The sequence below is a fragment of the Dicentrarchus labrax genome, unplaced genomic scaffold (assembly GCF_905237075.1).
Source record: "Dicentrarchus labrax unplaced genomic scaffold, dlabrax2021, whole genome shotgun sequence".
Classification (NCBI taxonomy): domain Eukaryota; kingdom Metazoa; phylum Chordata; class Actinopteri; family Moronidae; genus Dicentrarchus; species Dicentrarchus labrax.
In genome coordinates this window covers 13,403,286-13,429,292 of record NW_026136714.1, presented here as the reverse complement: position 1 = coordinate 13,429,292, position 26,007 = coordinate 13,403,286, and the positions used below count along the sequence as shown (strand labels likewise).

The window sequence follows — 26,007 nt, the reverse complement described above, 5'->3', positions numbered from 1 at the left end:
GCAGTTAGTTAGTCCCTTGTGCATTGCATTGTGGGAGAACAATGACCATAAAAAGCAAACTCAAAAATTGTATACTCTGAGCATAGTTTATTTTGTCACTTTTCCAGTGTGAACACATAACCTGAATGATCTAATTCAAAGCAGGCGATACGATTGTGGGACTATTTCCTGTCTTTCTTTTCCACCTGTAAGTTTCCAACTGACATTAAGATGAGTGTAACATGATGTGTGAACTGGTACGAAAATGCTTAACCTCAAAAAAGGTCAACAAAGAAAGAACAAATCAAGACCATGTTTATTGTGTTGGATTATCTGCTTTTTGGGTCTGTTTTAAGTTTATTTTTCAAATTTTTTACAAGAAAAGATGATAGCAAATGGCTCTTTCTGTAGTAACAAGAGGGACAACCTAAACAGTTGGCACAAACTTAAAAAAAGAACACGTGTTATTCTTTAAAAAGTAACATAAAGTCACATTCAGATCTGTTTGTTTCAATCTTTTTACTTTTTTACTCACAAAGCTCGTCTAAAATACAGTAAAAAAAACACCCACAAGCGATGAAAAAAGCCTCTAAAGGAATGCTCACCCGCTCTTTGTTTCATGCATCCTCCTCCTTAATATCTGGGGTAGAGCACTCGCTGAATCTGCCCGTCGGCCTTACGAGTGTCCAGCCACTTTCCACACTGGAAGATGGTGGTCACTGAGTTGGCTGTGTTCGTCACCTCGACGCACTCTAAATACCACCCAGAGCTGGAGCTGGTGTTGTCATGCTCCACTTTGACCCTCAGCAGCTCCCCGAGGTCCAGCATCTCAAGAACAAAGCGGTCTGTTCGGCCTCGCTCAAAAAGGTTGCGGAATTTCTGCCGGAGATGACGGTTGCCCGAGTCACCGTTGACCCCATAGATGGTGATGAAAATGTTGGCGTCTGTGCCAGCCCCTTTTACATCCCCGGTGATGACAATGATTTCATACTTGACAGGGACCAGTTTGCGGACTTTGCTTGCAAAGCTCTCGATGGACTTGAAGCACTCGAATGTTAGGAATTGGTCCTTCTTGGCTGCCAGGGGGATTTGTGTATCACAGTGGAAAAAATACCTAAATAGGAGGGAATGGTTGGAGTCACATCAACACCATCAACATGACATTTTTATACAACATAATGTAGGATGTGTGAGATTTCACTCACTTGTTTCCCAGCTCCTTTTCTGTCACCACCACCTCCAAAACGTGCCAGAAAGCTTCATTCTTCACCTTCTTTCCGTCTTTCGTTATGTGACCGATGCAGATGCTGGCTATCTCTCCCACGTGTTTGGACGAGAACTCAAACGTGTCGGTGGCACCGCTGTGATGGGGGGAAAAAAAGTGGGTTTGATTCTATACAGTGAACAGTTAAATGAATTCACTGGTCTGCCAGAGAGTTTTTCTTTTGGTGCTGCTCATGGGATTAGCTCTCCTGAGAGAGCACAGACTTGGAGAACAGAGAGTGAAGCTAAGAGATAAAATAGTGTAGAAAAACAAAACATGTGAAAGAGAAGAGATTATGTAAGGCCACATAATAGGGTTTTACTGTGAGCCGAGGCACCTAGACTCTCTTTGAAGACCTACCATAAGAACTTCTTTTTCTTATTCTCCATAACAAACTCCTTGGAACGGGCTTTCCTTCCTTCTAACAAGATCCAGGCATTTTCCGTGGTGGAGGCATCGTCTGTGTTAGCTGTTGTTATGGCAAATTCATATTCTGTGGCAATGCAGAGAGAGAGATTATCACACTATAATCATTTCACATCTGGAAAATGGTTGCAATTAACTGCAAGTCATTCATCTCCGACAATTAGAGGGCTTGTAATTATGCCCACAGACATCCATTTTTACTAACTGGTTTTGTCACTGAGGTCTACAGAGTCGTTGTTGGCACAGGCCAGCTCTCTGATTATCTGCCCGTCGTCTTCATTTTTAGCCAACCAGCGGTCACAGGGGAACCTAAAGGTCTGGTCCATGGTCTCATCCTTCACGTCAATGTACTCCAGGTGCCAACCAGGAGCGGGGCCTGTTTACAGCAACAACATCAAAGTCCATTAGGGTTTGATCCTTTCAGTAGGATTTTCAGTACAAAGGGAGGAACATCTTGAAGTAATACTTATTTGCTTTCTTGCAGATAATTAGATGAGAGGATCAATACCACTCTTGGGTCATAATGGTGTTACAGCCAGCAGCCGGTTAAATTAGCTCAACATGAACACTGTAAACAGGGGGAAAACAGCTAGCCTGGCTCTGTCCAGACTCAGAGGGAACAAAATCTGCTCATCAGCACCTCTGATAGATACCTTTATTAATCCCACAATGGGGAAATTCACTTGTCACAGCAACATTTGAGTGAAGCTCCCTAATCAACAGTCAAGACAAACTAAGCTAACCAGCTTCATATTTAGCGTACAGACATGGAACTAGTTGTGTGTCAGTAACTCTTGGCAAAAAAGCAAATAAGTGTATTTCACAAAATATCAAAAATAGTCTTTATGTTATAAAATTGTACACAAACATCGTATATTCTGGTATTTAAACCGAATTTCAGGTAGTACAAATAACCTTAACTTTTCTCTAAAAAAAACAAGTAAAGATTCAACAGAACAATGTTGAGACAAAAGCAGCAGCAAAATTATTCTATTTTCCCTCATGTCTCTTCTTGTTTGACTAGATGCTCTCAGACGTGTAAAACCACCCTTAAACCTACTGAGATAAGCAGAACAAAGATCCCTCTAGTTGTCTAGTCTGTTATGCTGTTTTGACACCCAGCTCTTCTTTCCTCCTCACCTTTGTTATCGTGCCAAACTCGGACCTTGGACAGTTCGCCAAGACTGAGCATGTCAGAGAATCTGAACACATCTTTCATTTTACGCTCAAACTTGTTCCTGTTGGTGCTCTCCTTCAGGGGCAGCGTCCCAGTGTCCCCGTACTCTCCAAACACGATCAAAAACACATTGGCATCAGTTCCAGCACCTAAAATATCAGAAGCATTTACTGATGAAAACAGACCTTTTATATTTACTTAATAATGTTGCATGGATGCTACTATAACATCGATATATCACAGGGGGTAATCAGTAGTGAAATACATGTGCAACTCTAACACAGGCAGAGGCCTTTTTGATTGTGATACTGTACATAAATACTGTGCCTCATTTAGGAGTATTTTTGTATGTCTAAAATACTCAAAGACAAAACAAATGTTCTTCTTCATTTGTTGCTATAGAAATTAAACAAGCAAACTGAGTGTGTTTCCATGGTTCACACTTGGGGCTCAGGACCAACTAAAGGGGTCACGGGACAAATCTGAGGGGTCAAGAACTTATTAACGGGATAGAAAAGCAGAAAAAACATGCAACATCAAAATTGTTTGATGAGACTTATTTTTGTGAAGTACAGAATATTTTTTACCTCTGAAAAGTATTTAAACTACTAGACATTAGTTCAATGTGTTTAACGTGTCACAAGCAGTAAAAATGGGAGAAACACTTAATTGAGACTCGACTCCCATTATTTGAAATAATAAATCAAGTCAAGATTCATTAATGTGGTATTACCAGCTGACATGTTTTCCATAATTATTTGACAACAACCACACATAGGTACACAAGTATATCCTTTGATAGTTGAAGATATTACTAGAAATCATGTGACCCACCTCCGACATCACTGGTCTGGACTTGGATGATGTAGGTTGTTTTCTCCACCATCTCCTCGTCATCCACCACAGCTGCCAGCTCGCACACCTTCGTCCTCTTTGGCCCTTTCGTCTTTGAGAGCCAGTTCTCATAGGTAAACAGATACACATCCTCTGTGGTCAGGTTCCGCATCACGATCTAAAAGCATTTATTGAGACATTCATTGACAATGTCTCAGCTGTCGCAAATACTTTTGTACCAAACATGATCACAATTGTATCTTGTTTTTTACATAAATATAGCTGCTTTTTGCATTTTTCCAGGTCTGAAAACGAACCAGTTTTATGTTCAAATTGCGATTTGAAAGTGTGCAATTTTCAAAAAGCAAAAGCAGGAATTACAACTTCAATGATTGGCAATGACCTAAAAGAGTACTTTGATTTAGCATTGCACTCCTATAACATTGTTGTCCCCACAATGATCAGTTGCAGCAGATAAAAATTGGTTCTTCCTTGTCAAAACCTGGTGCCACAGTACAACTCGACATTTGGGTGTGTATTGCTAGTAGCGGCTAATGTAGCCTCAAGCAGAGATGAGGAGCCGGCTACAGAGGTTTGGTAAGATCACTTCTTTCTAACTCAACAGCCCCAGATTTTTCTCATCTTCAAACTTGTATTCTTCAGTCCCAGCTGTTGCTGAAAAGTGACATTATTTCAGTCAATTTCTCAGATTCCGTACAGCTCCCTCTGGAGCCACAAAATGTATATAACATTTTTCTAATATGCAGTGGTGCTCCCAAATACCAATAAACAAACTTTAATGTGTAAAATCGACACTCTTCCCTTTTAACAAACTTAAAAAGTTTAATTTTCACAGACTATTTAAATTGAGGCCTGTGTTAACAACACATTCTGTGACCTTAACAGGAATTTCAGCTACACTGCCACTGCAAATTATTTTTATCACACTGTTGTCAAAAATGGTGCTCGCATACACAGTAACCCTAGAAGTCTTTACATACCCTGTCAAGAAACCAGTCAGGGCGACTTCCAGAGCCATCAATTCGAACTCTGATCTTCTTCAGAGGAGCAATGTCATCAATCTCTAGATTGAATGTGTCTTCTTGACCCCTTTCAAACCTAAACGATGGAAACAACATATTGTTTTGCATTTTAAAACATCTGGGCTTGAGATGGTTATCCTAAAGAAATACTTTTACAAATATGCGTATATGCTTTTTTGTCCAGAGTTAAATGAGAAGATAGATGCCACTTTCCTGCGTGTCTACATGCTACACGTGTGTATGCTATCTAGTTACAGCCAGCAGCTGATAACAGATTTTCTGCCGATAAGTTGTAAACACATTAATTTACATTTTAGTTGATATGTCTGTGTCTGTCAACTGTTTGGTGCTGGTAGTGTATTGTGGGTTTTAGGAGCTTTTATGCTGAAAAACAGCTGCCTGCTGGGACCAAAATGATGCAATGAGAGCAGTGAAAGTGAACCAAAACAGTAAAGTTGTGGGCTGGACAGCTAATCAATGAATGAAACTCTCTATAAAGCTTCATAACACTGAGGGAAGCTGCAGATTCAGGTAATAATTCTCAGTAGGTTCACTACATGAGACCCCTTTCACATTGTTATTTTATCAATTATAGCTGCTTTAAGTCTTGGCAAGAAAGCAAATAAGTGTATTTCACAAAGCATAGAATCATAATGAAAAGTGACAAACAGGGGGTCATCGGAAGACTGACCTGTCCTCATTTTTGGGCAGCAGCATTTCCTCTGTGCTCCCATTGACCCCGTACACCGACAGGAAAATGTTGGTATCAGTTCCTGCATACTGAGTGTCACCTGTGACAACTGTTGCTGAATAAATAACCTACAATATACAGTAGATAATACAGATACAGAGATAAATTCTGTTTTTACATAACATATTCACTGAATGTTTTCCATGGTTTCATATTTTAGATTTTATGACTCACTTTGCGGATAATGTTGATCGTGCTGGAGTCCAGCACATTGAACAGTCTGGCAGTCAGACCATCTCCCCTGTCTTTAGCCAGCCAGCACTTACATGGAAAGATGTACTTGATACCTTTGGTTGGCACGGCAACCGACAGCTCATTCACCAACCAGCAGCTCTCTGGCGTGACACCGTTATGGCCAAGCTGAGGAAAAGACAGAGAGAGAGAGAGAAAGAGGGGGAAGGTAGAGACGGGAATTGATAGAACATTCTATTTTGTTTGATCTTGGTACCAGAAGGCACAGCTAGAATTAATTATTGCTGAGTTAGAATAGCTTTATTTTTATTTTTTTAATTCAGTGCAGCTGAGGAGGCAGCCAAGAGGAGACAGTTTCACAGATTTAGCAACAGAGAGTCCGAATATTCTCACTTCCACCCTCTTGATCTCTCCTACGTCAGTTCCATAAGACACAAAGTGCTCCATGGTGCCAGCTGCGTAGGCTTTCTTTCCCTCCGGCAGGTCAAGCCACAGTCGGTCTGTTTCCACCTCGTTGGGGCCGATGATGATGACATAGACCCTGGCTGTAGTGCTGGCATCCCGGTCTATCCCCGTGGACAAGGTGAAGTGATAGGGGATGACTGGATGAAGGAGAAGAATTGGTTTTTTTTTTTCATTTAAGTTAAAGGAATAGTCCTACATTTTGGGTAATATGCTTATTTGGTTTCTTTCCAAGAGTTAGATGAATGGATTGAAAACAACTTATGTTTGTAACAATACAATTATAGCTAGCAGCCGGTTAGCTTAGCTCATTTGTTTAATCCATCCAAACACAGCTGTGAGATTTCCAGACATAGAGGTATAACATTATCCCCTGCAAAGCCAAAAGATTTTGTTTTTCTAATGCAAATAAATAACGCGTTTATACCGTTAATGAGTTGCTTTTAAGGCATTTGTAGGTGGTTTTGTTACGCTCTGAGCCAGGCTAGCTGATTCCTTATTTTAGTGTACAGGAATGGCAGCGGCATTGATCGTCTCATATAACTCTCGGCAAGAAAACAAATAAGCAGGTTTCTTTATGTTTGTCTTTGCTGCAAGAAAGAACATTGTTCTCATCATACTCAAATCATCTTGTAGAATAGTTTTGTGACCTTACTTGGACCCTCTTCCACCACCGCAGTCTTTTTCTTCTTTTTCTTCTTGTTGGCATTTCTGTCCAGCCCCAGTTTGGCCTGAGCCATCTTAATAGAATTGGGGTCGGTGTTTCTTTCACCTTCATACCCCTGGACCAGACACATAACAGACAAATAATCTGCTCATTTCCTTCTCAGAACTAATTATTTTCTTGCAGCAGCTAATATGAGCTCAAATACAAAGAATACTCTCTCCAACAATAACAGAAGTTTAACAAACCTTGACGAAAAAGTTTCTGTCTATGCGTTTGTCCTCCTTCTTTTTCGACAGCCAACGCTCACACAGGAACATGTACACCTCTTCCGTTTCTTCATCCAGCACCTCTACCTGGTCCAGGTACCAGTCAGCCCCTATCATGGAGTTGTCGTGACGAATACGAATCTTAAACACTTGGCCCAAGTCCACAGCCTCAATAGTGAACTTGTCCACCTAAGAGTCAAAGAGAGTATAAAAACATTTGATACCTTTAGACACCGGCCATAATGTGACATAATGTATTACACCTTTCCTCAAGTACCTCTCCTCTCTCAAACTTGTTCTTGTTGTTCTCAGATTTGGCAAGTTTGCGTTCTCCGGTGTCTCCCAGGTCTCCGTAGATGGTGAGAAAAACGTTGGCATCAGTTCCTGCTCCGTACATATCACCTGTCCGCACAGACACCTTGTACGTGTGAACTGTGATAGAAGAAAAACTTAATTATTCATTAAGTAGACTCAGTCATTGTATGCTCACAGATTTGTAATTATGTACGACTGAACTAGAAAATTGAGACGATTTAGACGTTCCTGATCCTGCACTGGAATTTCTACTGAGTAGATTCTAACAGTGTGTGTTCATGCAATATATTATTTTGTATTCTGAGTATGATCAAAAAATTGGTCTATAAACTGTCCTTCATACTAAACAACAAAGACCCAGGCTTACTTGAGATCTATTTTATTTTTAGCAAACATGAGATCACAATGCATGCGCATCAAAATATAATTAAATTAGCTATAGTATGTAATTTCCCCATAAATATCAATAAAATGTGCAAACACAAAACTATGAACATCTCTGACATTGGACTCCATGTTTTACCCTAACTAGTGGAGGGTGGAGGTAATCATATACTTTAATTCAGTTATTAAAGGATGTGAATACGTATGTATTGTTTATTTACACATTAATAGAATGGAAATATTTAGAGTAAATTTGTACTGTACTTGAGTAAATGTACTTAGTTACAGCCCACCACTGAAATCAGGATAAACCTACTTTCCAAAGCGTCCTCCACCTCTACTTCAGTTGTTTTCAGCTTCCCATCCCTGAGGAGTTTCTCTGTGATGATGTCTGAGGGGACCAACTCCCTCACTGTCTCCCCATCATCTTCAGATGTGGCTAGCCAGCGCTCACATGGGAAAATGGTTGTCTCCGAACCCTGCCATTAAACACAAACAAATCCCCAAACTGCACTAGGCTGTCTGACTCTGAAGGAAAGTATATCTGAGTCTGAGAAATTCTGAGCCAAACGGTGTTACATTATTAATCTGTTAACAATTTAATGAAGACACAGACATGGAAACTCTTAATGATGCACTTATATATGCAGGTTTATATAATCTCGAGAGGATTTTTACTACCTTTCCTTTCCTGAGCTGTCGTCTGATCTCCACTCTGTCAAGGTGCCATCCTGGGTTGGTGCCCTTGTTGTCGTGTCCTATCCTGATTTTTTCTAGAACGTCACCGATATCCTCCAGCTGGGAAAGGACAACACAGTGTTCACAGAGCTGCAGCCACTGTTTTTAAAGGATGGATAGTCCAAATCCACTCACCTCCACAATAAACATGTCCTCAGCTCCCCTCTCAAAGTACAGACGTCTCTCTCTCTCGTTGACACACAGGTGTTTTTGCTGTGTGCACACTCCCTTTTGTCCATACAAGACTATGAACACATCAGCGTCTGTTCCCGCACCAAACACATCGCTGGTGTATATCTTTATCTCATACGGCACAACTGAAAAATCAGAGAAGGTGACAGGTTAGTTTGGTTGACACGACAAGTAAGAAAGATGATATAAATGTACAGTTTAACAATATGTTACACGTGGTTAGACTTTGAGAAGTGAAAAGTCATAAACTGCCGTTATTCAAGCACTTAAGTACAGTGTTGGCACTTTTTTGAGCTACTGAATGATTGAAAAAAAAAAAAATTTAATCTAAGGAGCTCTGTAGCACTTTTGTATGGTATTGTATTGTATTATATTGTATTGTATAGGACTTTAACATTTCATTCCACTATAGAAATATTTTACACATTTTATAGTATATATACTTTTTGCTCCATTGTTATTATTTAATGGCTGTGCTTCGTAGTTATTTTGAGGTTGAAAGTTTTATATGCAAAAAAAATACTAATAAATACTAATAAAATAAGATAATTGGTAATTGCTATGTAACAATCAATTAGTGGCTGAGTGTTAGAGCCAATGTTTGTGTTAGTTTAAAGTCAATTTATATTTCTGAAGAATTATTATTTATTTTGTTTTTGGGGGAGGGTTGTGAGTTTTGGATTTATTATGGTTACTGATGAAGATGATGATCTCCCTCAACAAGCAAGCATGAAGATTTCAGTGAGCAGACCGATAACAATGGTACAGTTTTTGACCTCACATGATAATCCGCAAAATCTTTGTGTTTTTTGTTAAATGTGCAAATAAAACAAGCCAGCTTGGGTGCACCAGTATGTGTGGTGTTGTGATTTGGACTGTTTCATGTGTAAGTTAAGAAGCGGAGTCCTGTTGCAGTGGTGAAATTTAGAAAGGTCACCACAGCACCAAAGTCATCCTCCTTCAGATAGAGCACTTTAAATATATATTTACAGCTAATGCCTCCACTGTTTCATTGGAGTGAAATGTTTGAATAAAGCACTTTTACTGGAATATTTCTCAATTGGTGCAATGCTCCTTTCACTAATGGATTTGAGTACTTCTTCCACGGCTCTTCACTCACATGGCATGAAGTATTCAGTCTGTAAATCAGCAGGATAGAGATCCCTCACAAGCGCCCCATCATCCTCTCCTTTATCCAGCCAGCGGCCACATGGGAAGCATAGTCTCTGACCCCGTGAGGGGGCGTCAACCTTGACCCAGTCCAAGAACCAACCAGCTGAAGCCCCTGATAGTGGAACAGTCAAATGCTATTCAGTTTGCTGCTTATGAGAGTGAGAGCTTATTACTAATATTATTATTATTTGGTCTCTTCTTTCCCCACCTGAGTTGTCGTGACCAATTCGAAGCTTTTCCAGGTCTCCCAAGTCCACCGCCTCTACAGTGAACTCATTGATCATCCCCTGTTCAAACTTAATCTTATAGTTCTTGCAAGCCCTTAGGTTGATGATCCCTGTGAGTGAGGTTTTTAAATTCAGAAGTCATAGATACAGCACGAGGTTGCCACAATAATGCAAGGATACCAGTGAGTTATTGTACCTGTGTTGTCATTTTCACCAAATAAGATGGCAAAGACGTTGGCGTCAGTTCCAGCATAATCCTTTTCTCCAGTTTTTACTTTGAGAGTATATGTAGTAGACATGGCTGCAAGATAAATTTAAGAAGTCAGTACTTTAATCTCTTTAATCTTCACAATAATACATGAGCCCCTCTTTGCTCTTGTCTACATCTGCACGTTTCACCAGCACTTAAATAATAATAAATACTTGAACAGGGCTCCCTTTTATCCTGTCTCTCTACAAAGACATAAGACAGCTTTGAAACTGTGTTACATTTCTGTTCGAGCCCCAGAGCGGCTCCTGTCCCCTCCTCATCTTCATCCTTCCTCAGGAAGGCCTCGTCCACAGGAACCAACTCTCTTGCTATCTGTCCGTCATCCTCATCCACAGCCAGCCAGCGGTTACAAGGGAAAAAGTACCTGTAGACACAAGAAATACAGCACTCTAATCTAATCAGCACGCTAATTCAAAAACATGTTATTACTTCACTATGGGTTCTATAATTACATGAAACTGTTTGTCTTTAGAGCATATAGTGTTAATAACCCACGCAAACAGTATGTTGGTTTCACATACGTTGTATCATCCTTTGTGTCCACTATCTCAACGCGATCCAGGTACCAAGCTGAATAAGAGTGTGTGTTGTCATGACGAATTCGTAGCTTCTTCAGAGGGCCCAGATCAACAGCTGTCAGGGTGAAAACATCCTCCTACAAATACAGCAGATATACAGACATACTGCTCTGTTACAGACAAAGAATTATTTTTGCCGCTGTTGCTTTTGAAGACATACAGGAAATGTAGGATGAGAGAAAGGTGGGATAACATGTAACCTAAGCAAAAGTAGCAATACCACACTGTAGTAATACAATGAATTAAAAATGTTATTTTAGTAAAAGAACAGAAATATTATCGGCAAAATGTAATATACCTTATCCATTATTATCCATTATTATTATTATCTAATTTAAAACAATGCACAATATTTCATTCGTTGATATGCCAATGAACTGGTAACTCAAGCTATCAACTAAATGTAGTGGAGAAAAAGAAATGCAGTGGAGTTGAAGGATTAAGTATCACGAAATGGAAATACTGAATACAACAAATGTCCCCAGCTGGAATCCAAATAGGGATGGAGCAATTACATGGTACGAATCTTAGACCACGAGGTGATGGGGACGCCCCACAGACAATCCTTCTGATATTTCAGAAAAACAATCATCTTGTGCACATAAATTACCCACTCACATTTTCTTCAATTAAGAGACCTACACCGCATTGGAAGTGTTTTCTTCAACAATTTACTTTAATTATAAGAGAAGCTGCTTTCAGTAATTTTAAATGTATCCATGTGCACAGTAATGTCATTGAAAATATTGTGGAACATTTAGGCAGTAAAACGCAAAACTGTAGTAACAAACTTGACAGGACAGAACTCTCCAGAGGATTTATGAGGACGGCTGCTTTTCTCCAAACAGTTTCACTGTGTGAACCTGGACTGTGTGTGTTGTGAACACAGAACATTAATTAACATTAGATCCTGACCGATCCTGTTGGAGATTTAAATAAGCAATGAAGTAATGCTCCTGTGCCTCATGTGTAAATGTGCACTGCGTCTCTGTTAATGGAGAGATGCTTAACCGTATTTCACCCGTTCGCTATTAATTAGTATGTAAATTTCAATTACCTGTCCAATACATGGGTGAACCACAGTGCCCGTAGATTTTACTGCAACCCAAGTATCGCCATTCTGGAGCTTTTGACTGTATTACATAATATTGTTTGCTGAGTTATCATGGACATTTTTAAGGTTTTTTTTTTTTCGTTTTCCACGACAGCTACTTAGGGGACCTTGTAGTGATATTGTTTTTGTCAGCAGCTGTTTTCAGAAGTCAAGAATGTATGTCAATATCTCAGCTTCTTGTCTTATTTTTTCATCCAAAAGTTTTCTTCCAGGACGGTAGGAACAGTATTGTGCATTCAGTGAGTAATCCATTTGAAATTATTCATCGGTGTACAAACAAGCATCCAGTCACTGAATGACGGCTATTGTTGCTTTTGATCCGTAGGAATAAACCTAATTGTCTGTGGACATTGGTTTTGTGTTCCCACAGAGCCAGGTGTAATGTAGAGATGAATAATTCACGGGTTTGGATTAAGTAATGAGTAAAAGTAGGACAGGTTCAATGACACAGAGGGCTCCTCATAGCTTCTCTCAGTCACAGCTGGCTGGCCTGCAGGAGAGCTTGTAATCCTACCAGTCTACACTCCCACCTACACCTCGGTGCAAGGCTCATGTTGCGTAGAAGTGCTTGAGTCTTTGACTAACTGCTGGTTAATTTTCAGCAGGACGCCTTTCCAAGACACAGAGTAAAATAGAACAGCCCTCAAGAAATATGCTTTTGTATTTGAGATCCAGGCTCAAACAAACACCTCTTCCTTTGTTATCCAGGAAATTATTTTTTTATGCAGTTTTTTATGCTTTATGCATTATAAAAATGTGTAAATACTGTGTTTTCACCTTTTTTATGAACCATAATGGAAGACTTTCCTAGCATTTTTAAGTGTCACTGGTTAAAATAATACATTTTTACAAAATTTCCTTTATTTTATCTTCAGTTGATTTAAAAAGCAACAGCCATCTCTTTGTTTAACCCATCATACCTGATTCCGCTCAAATTTGTTGATGTTGTCAGAGTTCTTCAGGCTGCGCTCTCCGGTGTCTCCGTTTTCACCATAAATATTGATGAAGACGTTGGCGTCGGTCCCGGCCCCCGCCATGTTACCGGTGAAGACGCACACTTCGTAGGTGTTAACTATCAGACAATACAAGGGATGAATTACTAACACCTCTTTAACTTGTCACATATCTCGGTCAGGAAACTGTGTTAAATCAAACCATGCATGTCCACAATCCACACATCAGGATTGAGTACAATACACAAACATAATACTTGATAAAACACAGGGATGGCACTACGAGCTGTTTTAGGTCAAAGGTGTTTTATCTAAAAGTACTGAAGACAATGCTCTTCTCACTGGACAAATATCAAACACATTTGGTTTCCCGCTCTGTGTTGTTAAAAGCTTCTTTGCTCTGTTTCCACTTAAATCAACTCATATCCACTCCAACAAGACAGGCTTTTAATCTTTTTTTGTTTGTGTTCTTTCATCTTGTTTTACTTGCCCTAATCACAGTGGATACAGCGGTAGTTATTAACTACCACTGTAAAATAAATAAATTAACTACTAGTTAATTTATTTATTTTATAATCTTAAGACTTGATAAAAGGCAGAAGAGGTGCTAGAAGCTCTAGTGAGAAAACATTGTTTTAAGAATAACAAGGAGGATAAAAAAAACACACTTGCATAAACTTACATTAATTGTCTGTATGTAAGTACAGTATTAATAGTATTCTCACGCTAAAGAAGGAGGTTGCTTAGATTTTTAGAGTTTGGTCGTAGTGCATTTGCCACAGTTGATGATGTCTGTGCCCTCCTTTCTGATGGGAAACCTTGAAGGAGCTATCCCATAGTTACCATCTCTAATACATTTATAATCCTAAAGATTTAAGTTCTGGTTGATTTTGCGATGGTTCATCATGGTACATTTGAATAATTCTAGTCCCACAGTCCTATTTGAAATGACACATAGGTCACAGGGAGCAGGAAAATGCTCTTTAAGCAGCTACTCTAAGCTAAGGATTCATCGAATTACATGGTTATGACAAAGAAGACAAGATGAGAGAATATTATGTACATGCAATGCACTCTTGTCCTCTGAATTTCATTCTGTACATGAATGCATTTTTTCCTGAATACCTTATACATGTGGATGTCATTTAAATTCAGAACAGGTATGGTTTTTGGTTTGAAGGTGACAATACAAACTACTATAGAAAGAGGTAACTAATAAGAATAAATACAATTAATGACAATATTTGTTATCCAGCTGTTTTATATCACTGAAGGAGGGTGTTAATGCAACAGTGAATTAAGTTGTATACAGAAATTCATATGTGCATAAACAGCAGCTCCACTGAGCTGTGGGTGGTATTTCATCTATTTTGTGGTTAGCAATTTGCTGTTTTGCTGTATGTTTCAAATATTAGAAAAAAACCTAGGTCATTTCTGTGCGTTTTCACTGTGCAGTACACAGGGACTGACAGGTTAGATTGTTTTTGGTTTGTGTATTTGCCAGTTAAATCATGCCACCCAACACAAATGCAAATGTGTGTAGCCTTCTTGCTTGGCAATCAAGACATTCAACACCTCAAGGGAAAACATTGCACTTGGTTATGTTTATTTCATACCTTCCAGGTCTTCTGCATCCTCAGTCAGCAGCTCCACCACCAGCTCACCGTCCTCCTCCCCCGCAGCCAGCCAGCGTGAACAGGGGAAATGGTAAGTCAACACCACTGCCTGCATCTCCTCTCCTCCCTCCTCGTCCTCATCTTCCTCGTCTTTCTTCTTTTTCTTCTTCTTCTTCTTGTCCTCCTTTTTTTTCTCCTTTGGTACCAGGGCCATGATTATATGTTTGACGTCGACCGTTTCCAGGAACCAGCCAGCTCCAATTCCTGAGCCATCGTGACCGATGCGAATCTTGAAGATCTTACCCACATCTTTATCCTCTATCTGGGGAACGGTTGCAATATTTCAACTCAATGTGTAACATCTAGACATTCACTTGTTGAAGTCACTGAAAGCAAGAAATCCAAGCTTTGATACCTTGAAAATTTCTGTGGCGTTCCGCTCATAGTTGTTGGATCTGCTTGCAAGCGTGATAACCTCTGTCTTCCCCTTGTCCCCATAGATCTGGATGAACACGACGGCGTTGGTGCCAGCAAAGGTCACATCTCCGGTCACTACTGTTACCTCGTAGTTAATCACTGTAAAATGCATATTGACAAAGGTCAAAGGATTTTGGGTCAGTGCTATTGTGAAATACATATATTATGAACATGTTTGTGTGTGTTCATGTCCGTACATAGATCAAAATATTACATGCACATACATACATGAGAATAAAGAATTTACAAAACTTTTTAAAACAGTAATTACAAAGTGCTCAACAGTCTATAAAAGGAAGTAAATGAGAGAAAATAAGTAAACCAATATAAAATACGACTAGAGTAGAGAAGTTTTTGAACTAATGTCCACGTTTAAAATTTTGATTAAAATGACACCTCGATTTTAAAATGCAGTATTAATGTTATTTGCTAAAGGGCCAGGAAACTACAGGATTAGTCTCGAGATACAGGACCAATTACAATGAATGTCACCATGTCAGCATCAATCTGCTATGTGTTTATGAATGTGCGCTTTCTACCTTTGGTGTGAGAATGAGAGAGAGATTGTGACCTACGTGGTTCCATGTCGACGATCTCGCTTGGGTAAAGCTCCACCTCCGTCTTGCCATCAGCCTCCCGCTCATCCAACCAGCGGTGACTGGGGAACATGTAATTCTTTCCATGGACTGGAACCATAATCTGAACGCTGTCCAAGAACCAGCCGGCACGCATGCCTTCATTGGAGTGGCCAATCATCAGACGATTGATCTGGAATCAGGAGTCAAGACATAGTTCCCAGCATTTAAAAGAAAATGCAAACTTTATCCAAAGAATAATGCTACAAATTTAGACATGCAGAGTACAAAGTAAAGATCTCACCTAGACCACTTTTGTAATATATTATTATATATATTATATTCAAGCAGTTATAGTACAGAAGTGGTCTAGATAATATAACCCAATATTTATCACGTGGTTCATCCAAAACACCTTGACAGCATGGTGTCTGTATGGGTGAACCTAGAAAATCCTTGACTGTGTGCCTTCCATAAATGATTTTAAAATCTTAAATCAACACTTATTTTTGCTTCCACTGTGTCACCTGTCCAATATCAAAGGTTTCCACCGTGAAGATATCAACACGACCGGTCTCAAAGTAGTTCCCCAGGTTGTTGGCAGAGACCAGCAGCATCATCTTACTGGTGTCACCTTTCTCTCCGTAGAGCTTGACAAACACGTTGGAGTCCGAGCTGCCCCCCGGGATGTTACCTGTCTTCACTGCGATGTGATAGTCCGTGTCTGACACACACACACACACACACACACACACACAAATACATAAACCATCATCATCGTCAGAGGGAGTTTAAATTTAAATGTTGGGATATTATTTAAGGTTCCTTTAACTTACTGTAAAGGCGCTGTCCATCTGAATATGGCACTAACTCTCTAACAATCTGCCCGTCATCCTCGTTGCGGTCTAGCCACCTGCACAGCACATTCAATGAACTCTCATGTATTACACAGACATATATGACACACATATATATATATATATATATATATATATATATATATATATATATATATATATATATATATATTTGTATTCACACTGAGACTAATGCACCTGTTGCAGGGGAACTCTATAGCGTGGGCCTCAGCCTGTCCCTCCTCTCTCACAACCACTTTATCGAGGAACCAGCCGCAGCCTCCACCTTTTCCATTGTGTCCAATCCTCACCCTGCGGACCTGCCCGATTGATACTGCCTCGATTATAAACTCATCCAACTGGGGGAACAAGAAAAGAACATGAAAAACATCACATTTTGAATGCTTTCATATGTCAGAGGAACAAATGTGAAACATATGTTACAGTATTCCCATCAGTTGAGTCTAGTTGATGATATAAAACTTTTTTTAGGGCTGGATTAGGGATTGGGTCACTAAGCTTTGCATCTAACAACGATGACCTGAATGTACATACGTTTCCTTTCTCAAACTTGTTGATGTTGTTTTTGCAGTTGACCAGCCATCGATCTCCGGTGTCCCCGTGGTCTCCAATTAGATTTAGAAAAACGGATGCATCTGTGCCGCTGCCGCCGATAGTCCCCGTGCAAACTGTCACTCTGTATTTGATCACTGAAGAACAGAATAACATCATTCAATTGAGTTTTACATTCTCCCAAAGCAGATTTTGGTTGCTCAAGGTGAATACAGGTGCATAAACATACAGGGAATTGGCTCAGAGATTAGCTCTCCACAGGCAGGAAGCTCCCTCACAACCTCGTTATCATCTTCATTTGTGTCCAGCCAGCGCTCACAAGGAAACGTATACTTCTCCTTCGTTAATGTCTTCATCAGAGTTGCCTAGTTGGAAAAACGCAATGCTGGAAATCTTGTTTGATTTGATATGTGAGAGGGATTATCATTTAATTCCAATATTTAAATATTGAACACTCAAAGCTCAATCTTCTGAACTTTCTTCTTTCTTCATTTCATTCTTCATCTTCAAAAGTATGTATAAAATGCACATATTCTATATCTGCCTTTTGGTTGAATGAAACATTTAAACCATTTTCATTGCTGTTATGTACTGACAATACCTAACTGTCTTATTATCTTAGTTTTCTAGCATGCCTTCAACCCTGCATATTTAGGAATTATATAATTATTATACAAAAACAAAATTATTAGTTGTCAATCAAACACTGGCCGAATGCATGATTGACTTATTTAACTGAGCTTATTTAACTGATAGATATAAGATATCTGCGTAATTGTATATTATATTATATAGTAGATTATTAGATATTAGATTTTCATACCTTACTTAGATGCCATCCTGCAAAAGGATTTCTCTTCTCATGCCAGATACGGAATTTGGTCAGTTTTCCAAAATCAGGAAGCTCAACCTGTAAGATCACATCAAGATATAAACAGAGTTTCCTATGAAGCCTCATTATCTGACTCTTTTTTAAATTCTGATTTTGGCCATTATAAGACAGGACAGCGGAAGATAGACAGGAAAGGGGAAGAGAGGGGATGACATCAAAACTATGACCACTGCCATTAGGGCCCCCCATTATCTGACTTTTATTATTAAGTGTGTATTAAAATATGGGATACTTACCATAAACCTGTCCACCTGTCCCTGTTCAAAATTGTCTGTTTTGTTGTCCAGTCTGATCTCATCACTCTTGCCTTTCTCTCCATACACCTGGAAGGAGATATCTGCATCGGTTCCTGCACCAGGCATGTCTGACGTCCAGATCCACAAGGACCAGGGGTGCTCTGAGGAGAACCAAATCAAATCATCATGTTTGATTTAAGAGCATTGTAATGGTTTGTTATACCTTAGATCAGAGGAGAGGTAAACATAGCTCCTCCCTTCCCCTGTGGTGCCAAGAAAGAGTTTAATAAGTGTGTTTTTTACACACTGACAGGGTTGCCAGTTTGACCGCTTTTACTCCAACATTTCAGTGGAGCCACTGTAATGGCCATTTCGCTTGTTAAAACAAGATTTTCAGGGCAGAATTCATTGTGTTGAAGACTGTGATTGCAGTGGACAGCTCCCAACTGTGACTTGGAAATGAGGACTGAGGATGGAAATGAAGTAAGGCAGCACTCACTTACGAGCAAATAAACTAATGCACACATGCTGTTGTTTGTGGACCAGAAGAAAACAAACATAGTACATAAAGACCATTTACTTTTCCTTAAAAGAGATACTGAACTTTATTTCACAAGCATGGAAAAACAACACACTGAAATTACAAAGTAGAATGAAGGTAGACTGCTGGCTGTGTCATTATGCAAATGTTTGATAAAAATGATGGGGTTTTGAACGGAGCTTTGAATGTTTGTCAGTGTGCCAGGAAATAAAAGTGAAAATGACTGCATTTACTGCTTCTGCTGACTGGCCATAATTATTGACATTCAACTTACTCTTTTGTCTCTTCTGCCTGAGTGAGACCATCTCATAGAGCTCTCTCTCTATCAGCCCGTCTCCCTCCTTCTCATCCAGCCATTTACTACATGGGAAGGTCTGCTCTATCCCGGTGAACGGACAGTACACCACAACCTGCAAAAAAACATGCATCCAGGCGAATTAACTCACAGTATATTACCAGATTGTAGCGTCTGCATGTGTGTGCGTATATTCACCTTCTCGCAGTACCACCCAGCACTGACTCCATCATTGTCGTGTCCAATGGTGACTCTGCTGAGGGGACTGAGGAGCGCAGCAATCTCAACATTAAAGATGTCCGTTAGCCCCCGCTCAAACTTGCCTCCCTCCAAAAATACCTGGATCAAATGCATTGAAGAAAAGATACACTTTCTTTGTTTGTTTTGTTGTTTGAATTTGTTTGAAAGGTACTCTAGGTAATGCATTGTGCATTAATTTCCACCATGGCTGGACCAACCGAAAATTAAATTTGGGTAGTTTGCGAAAACAAGCAATCAGAATTTAACATGAAAAATGTAATTAAAGCGAAACAAAAACCCTACAAGAACATTTCACTTAAGTAAAACTGATTATTGCAGCAAGCCATTCCTATTCTAAACTAAATTCAAGGTCTTTATCTACATTGTTTCATATAAATGAAAACTAACTAACTGCAAGTGCTGCAGCCATTGTTTTTTAAATGAAGTACAAGCTGTCTACTCTGTTTCTTGTACTCGGTATCTTCTCATTACCCTGCCACTGTTCTTCATGCCTTTTGAGCCGTTCATCACGATGTGGATTTTGGAGTTGGTCCCAGCACCTCGGATGTTTCCTGTCACAATCTGGACGTTGTACACAATACCTGGTGGGTACAGTTACATGTCAGGCTATCAGAAGCTCTGCCAGCAGGTCACTATGGTTCACGGCACCCATACTCCCTAAGGAGCTGAGCAGGAACCGGATCAACAAGATCTAAATATTGATAGTCTGACCCAAGAATTATTGATCACACAGCGGGTCATTGCAAGCCGGACAGAAAACACATTATCTTTTTTGGACTGAAGGTATAAAATAACAAATTATCTGTTCATTGGCCATGGAAATGTTATTGTCTTAAATCCTTTATGCAATATTTTATTAGGCTTATAAAGTAATTGCATTCTCACCTGTGGGCTGGCTCCCCCCCACCAAAATATCTCTCTGGATCTTCCCATCATCCTCATCGATGGCAAACCAACGATTGATTGGAAATTCATACACTATTTTGTTTCCCATATCATCCACAATCACCTGGAAAAAGAAAATAAGAACGTAATCATAGCCAACGTTTGATGGAAATCTGCTGTACCTAACTGTACGAAAACCTACAGAAGAGAAAGAACAAAAATGTTGTTTGGGATGACGGTGAAGAGGGAGTAAATTGGATTGGTCACATTGATGAGTATAAAGATTATTATTATATAACTAAATATAGGTCACATATTGACACACATATATCTATCTATCTATCTATCTATCTATCTATCTATCTATCTATCTATCTATCTATCTATCTATCTATCTATCTATCTATGAGGGCTAAAGCCCGCTTGCATGTATATGTACATTTTTCAGGGTGATTACTGATATCATTTGATTGTTGCTTTGTCTACAGTTGTTATTAGTTAATTGATTCTGAATTTAAATGTATAATTGTATATTTGCAGCTAATGAATACATGAACTGTATAAACAAAACAAATATGATTTTGTGTTTTTACTCTGTGTCCTGCATGCCTATGCAGGTAAGAGTGGAAGAAGAGCTAAAACAATTTTGCTAAAAGACAATATTTACTGCCAAATACATTTCAGTATCATCATAATGAGTGTGAACTTTGACAGCAGCACAAACCACATGTAAAAAAAGCAAATAGGATATGATTCATTATTGCTGTCACTGCTGATCTTTGGTGTCAGTGCTCCTGTCACCAACAAATCTACCGACTCGTCTGTCTGTTTGCTGTAAGTCAATCCCTTAATGAGGCATGGTTTCCCTTTACCCAAAGGCTAGAATGACGACATGTGTGTCCTGTGTGTGTGTGTGTGTGTGTGTGTGTGTGTGTGTGTGTGTGTGTGTGTGTGTGTGTGTGTGTGTGTGTGTGTGAGAGAGAGAGAGAGAGAGTCTGGGCATGTATGCGTCTGTTTGAATGAACCCATCTCTCCGCTGTGCACACTGTATGTGTTGGAGAAGCAGGCACACCAGTCTCAGATGAGAAGACTGAGAGGACATAAGAGGATCACATGTCTTAAGTACTTCTGCAGGGGCAGAACTGAGCAGAATGAGGTACAGTAAGACAGAGTTTTGTTTCAAGATAAGGCCCTGTAAAACCCTGAAGTTACACATGATGTAACAACTGAAAGTTACATGTGTTATTCTTTACTTATAGTCCTGAAGAATTAATGAAGGGGCATTTGTTTTGAGCATTAATGTCATTTCTCTAATTGCTAGCTGTCAAAAGAAACACAGTCTCATAAATAACACCTGTCTTGTCTGCGTGTTTCGTACCTTGTCGGCAAACCATCCTGCTGAAGAGCCTCTATTATTATGGCCAATGGTGATCTTCCTGATTTTGCCCAGGTTTGGTGCCTCAATGGTGAACTTGTCCTCTGTGCCCTTTTCAAAGTTGTTTTTGTCATTGTCAAGTCGCCTTTCACCTTAAAAAACGAAACAAATTCTGTCAGATAAATCTTGATTTAAACCCAAGTGGGAAAGACTGCATTATAACTGGCATTAACTCTGGGAGAAAGTTCATTATGTGAGCACACACAGTATGGGAGAAACATGTGTTACCTGTTGTGCTGTAATTTACCTGTGTCTCCAAACTCCCCAAAGATATTGATGAAGACATCTGCATCTGTTCCACTGCCTTTTATATCCGCAGTGAAAACACTCACTATGTACTTATTATCTGGAAAAGTTTGAGCAATTTTAAAAACAAATTTCATGCAAAAACTTCAAAATAGTATGTCAACTCTGTGTAAATAAAATAAAATAAATTTAATCGACTGATTGATTTTTATTGTCCCCATTTGGTCTGTATCACTCAATTACTGGAGGAAATACTACCTTTCTAAAATAATACTGAATTTGATAAATTATACTATATTATAAAGTGTTTTACATATAGGCTCATAATCTGTCTATACATACATTTGGGCATGTCCATGGGGTCCATGCTACCCAGCAGGTCTCTGATATAAAGGCCATCTCCCTCCACTTTACTGAGCCAGTTGTTACAAGCAAAGTAGAACCTCAGGTGAGGCCTGATCACGTCCGTCACCACCACTCTGTCCAGGAACCAGCTGGGGTTCATACCGGTGTTGTCATGCTCAATCCTGAAGCAACAGAATTACATGTAGATAATGAACTCTCATGCTTCTTGCAAACAAATTCAGGGGAGCAAACAAATCTATCCCTACAACAGTGTAGCAGGGTAAACTACACTAAATTAAAAGCTTATTATACATGATCTGTGCTAAACTGACAAATACTCACCAGTGTGAAGAAAAGAAAAACTGTGTGGCTCTGGGATTAAATGTCTTGGGTCTAACGTACCTTATCTTTTTCAAAGGTCCAACATTGTGAGTTCTAATTCTGAACACATCAGTTTTGGCCTTTTCGAATGCTGTGCGGCTCCTGAAATCACAAAATGGTTAACATTTGAGAGCCACCCTGAATTTCATCCTGTTTTCACGTATCAAACTCTTTAATACAAAATAAATGCAAAAGAATCAAACCAGAAAGTGTTAGGTAATGTAGGAAAATAACAAAGTATTCCACATTCACTCCCAGTGCATAATGAAACACCCTTTTTTGACAAAATTATGCAGCGAATCATGTCATGCAAATTTAACTGCAAAATCATAGCACACAGTCAATTGTTTTGGCAGCCATCAATCACAACCACGATCACAACCACAACAGCATTAAGAAATAAATACCTCTTTTCTGTGCTGTTAAAGAGGAGAAAAAAACATGAAGTTTTAGTTCAAGGACAAGAACCGTCTCAATCAAATATGCAGACTAACTAGCCTCTGGCTAGAGCAGTGTGATAAATAAGTTAAACCTTTGTTCTTTATTTAATATTAACCACTTTATTTTACCCTCATCCAAACAAGTGCAGATGACCTTACATCTAAATTCCAATCATCTTTGAAGAGTACTTACTTGCTGGCCAGGTGGACTTTGGGAGTGATGCCATATTCTCCGAACAGAGTGACAAACACGTTGGCGTCGGTTCCTGCTCCTCTCTCATCGCCAGTGATGGTCACCACCTCATACACTGGAGGGTTTAATGACATAATACAAATGGAAGTGTGTTAGAAAGGAGATGCACTGTATATAAAGGTATAATATGTGTGTGTTTGTGTGTGTTTTTGTACTTCTAACCTTACATAGAGAATTTTTTTATCCCTCTTTGCTTTACTGAGAATAATTAAGGTCTACATTAGTTGCACTTTTACACAAGTACAGTGAAAACTTACTGAGGAGTCAGAGAGCAGTTTGCACCCGCCCACACAGTTAAAAGAGAGGTCTTATCAGGGAAGTAAGTGAAAACACCTGTGTGAGTGAGTGATGGGTGTGTAGGGGCTTTAAATTAAGATTTATTGTTCAATAAAAAGTAAGAACTAATGTCATGGGTTGTTGAGGAATTTATTTATGGTTTGGAAGCAGTAGAAATTATGTTTTTGTGGGGATAATTAAGTAAGTAAGTAAGTAAGTAAGTCAAGCTTGATTAATATAGCACTTTTTTAACACAAAGATACATATGGGTCTATATATATATATATATGCATATATACATATATACATATAAATATGTGCATGCAAAACCATACCCAATCAAACATACATACGGAGCAAATAAATACAAACATAAGGAAGATAAAACAAGAGGGAAGGATAAATTAAAAGAGAGGCGACAAATGAGAAAACAAACAAGAAGGAGAGGGATAATGTGAAAAGAACAATTATATTAAATAAAAAAAAAAACGAAATATAAATTAAAGTACATTAAATGATAACTATCTTCAATTCTACTACATGTGGTTAACCACCATCACCCTCTGAATGTACCATCAAACTCTAACTACCCTTAAATAAGAGGTATTGATAATAATGCACTTTGAATGGCAAAGTTCTATATATTAATTAAATAAGGAGTGGAAATGAAGGTAAGGGTAATTCTCTCTTCTATTAAAACTGTAACAAATTACAAAGGAACTTTAGAGGACAGTGAAGACCTTATTAGGATGTGAAACATTAGTGAGTGACAGGTGTCATATAGCTGTAGGTTGAAGTACTGACAGTACAAGGATACTACTTCACTCAGTCTAATGTTACCATTAACATCAAACCAAAGCATAGGGACAGTAATGAAGGAGCCACTCAGGCTCCTGTAATTGCAATTAAGGATTCACCTCACCTCTGAGTGTCGGATGTCAGAACTTACATCGAATTAATGATATAACATGCTCTCTCTATAAAAAAAAAGGTATTTTAATTTTTTTCCCTGCAGCTTGCCTTTTGAGCATTTTACAGGTTGAGATAAAAGTTCTGCAATTACCTTTTTTGTGATACTCATCCTCGTAGTTCTCCACCTTTTCTGGCTCGTAGTTGCGAAGCTCACGCTCATAGATTTCAACGTAATTTTCAACCTTCTTCTTCTTGCCTTTAGTCTTTTTGGTGTCTTCGTCACTATCTCCCCTCACCGAACCTTTCTTCTTCTTGTCTTTCTTTTTCTTTTTCCCTTCATCTTCATCCCCAGCTGCCTGGTCTTCCTCCGAGTCCTTCTTGGATTTTTTATCCTTTCCCCCCATCTTGTCTTTGACCAAGGACTTCTCTGATCCTTTCTTGGAGGTCTCAATCACATCAGGGAGTTTTTCTCCTCTCTTTTTGCTCTTGGAGTCATTGTTGTTATCGTCATTATCAGTATTCTGTGAGTCATTGCTCAACTCATCCTCGCTCTCCTCTTTGGCTTTCTTCTTCTTCTTGACCTTTTCTTTAACTCTCCCTTTTGGCTTGTTGCTCCTTACATCAGGCTCTGAAGTGTCAGAATTGTATCCTTCTTCACTGCTGTCTTTTAGCTTCTTCTTCTTCTTCTTCTTCTTTGTCTTCTTCTTTAACCTTCCAGCATCCTCTGACTCACTGAGCTGCTTACTTTTCTTCTTGGGCTTTGGTTCCTGATCCTCTGAGTCCTCGTCATCGACATCTTTGGTTTCCTCCTCTGTGCTCTGTCTTGTTTTTTTCTTTTTTGTGGGCATCTTTAATTTATTTACTACCTTCCCTTGTAACTGTAACCGATTCCTGTGTGTACAGGTGAAACTTGATTAAACTGACCCGTGACTCTGCAGGAGTGACCCACTGGCAAGACAAGGTCCGAGTCAGAGCTCACAGACTGCTGTCTGGCAGGCAGCTGGGGAAGCCCCTCTCTGCCGGTTATCCTGACCTACAACAGCAGCAGATGCTCTGACCTCATTAAAAATGATGATCTGCTCGCTGTCACCTGACCAGAGGAGGAAACCCTCCCTGGGAATGAAGCTAGAAAATGCAAAGAGGTGTGGCAGTAATCCCTCCTCTTATACAGTTAACCTGCGTACAGCTATCTACCTACTTAATATGTGTATGATTGAGTGAAACAAAATGTAAACACAGCCGATTTGGGCCTGCAGTGGCATGTGGATGATGATCTAAACAAGCCAATAAAATTCTTTAAATATATTTAAGTTCCTTTGTCCAATTTTTGTATTCATAATGTTTCTGTACTATTGTTGAATTATATTACTTTCTGTATGAGGGACAATGTGAACTGGGGGACATTTTGGCCAAAGAGCTGCAAAACAAACCCAGAGAGAACCAACAACCTTTATTTGTTTTGCTAATTTGTAACTAATGCTTCTGCCAGCTGACACATTGAAGCA

The 26,007-nt window shown here is 39.2% G+C and overlaps 1 protein-coding gene across 1 annotated transcript; it reads right to left on the bottom strand.

The window, feature by feature from the left end:
* Positions 1-67: 67 nt before the first annotated feature.
* On the bottom strand, positions 68-25,450 carry loxhd1b (lipoxygenase homology PLAT domains 1b). The gene is made up of 42 exons (XM_051422628.1): positions 24,654-25,450; positions 23,255-23,369; positions 22,643-22,723; positions 22,238-22,422; positions 21,897-21,995; positions 21,593-21,741; positions 20,215-20,338; positions 19,801-19,910; positions 19,267-19,407; positions 19,048-19,183; positions 18,233-18,393; positions 17,928-18,014; positions 17,334-17,469; positions 17,087-17,241; positions 16,730-16,890; positions 16,511-16,587; positions 16,202-16,398; positions 15,675-15,867; positions 15,038-15,198; positions 14,623-14,944; positions 12,974-13,125; positions 10,883-11,016; positions 10,580-10,725; positions 10,287-10,391; positions 10,072-10,200; positions 9,811-9,975; positions 8,634-8,815; positions 8,442-8,558; positions 8,077-8,239; positions 7,339-7,493; positions 7,041-7,250; positions 6,784-6,910; positions 6,060-6,268; positions 5,649-5,834; positions 5,415-5,542; positions 4,682-4,799; positions 3,681-3,858; positions 2,810-2,995; positions 1,875-2,045; positions 1,604-1,736; positions 1,185-1,340; positions 68-1,093 (listed from the first exon to the last, which is right to left on the bottom strand). Exons 1-42 carry the CDS (start codon positions 25,348-25,350, stop codon positions 613-615), a joined length of 7,218 nt encoding a protein of 2,405 aa, XP_051278588.1. The 5' UTR covers positions 25,351-25,450; the 3' UTR covers positions 68-612.
* Positions 25,451-26,007: the final 557 nt, after the last annotated feature.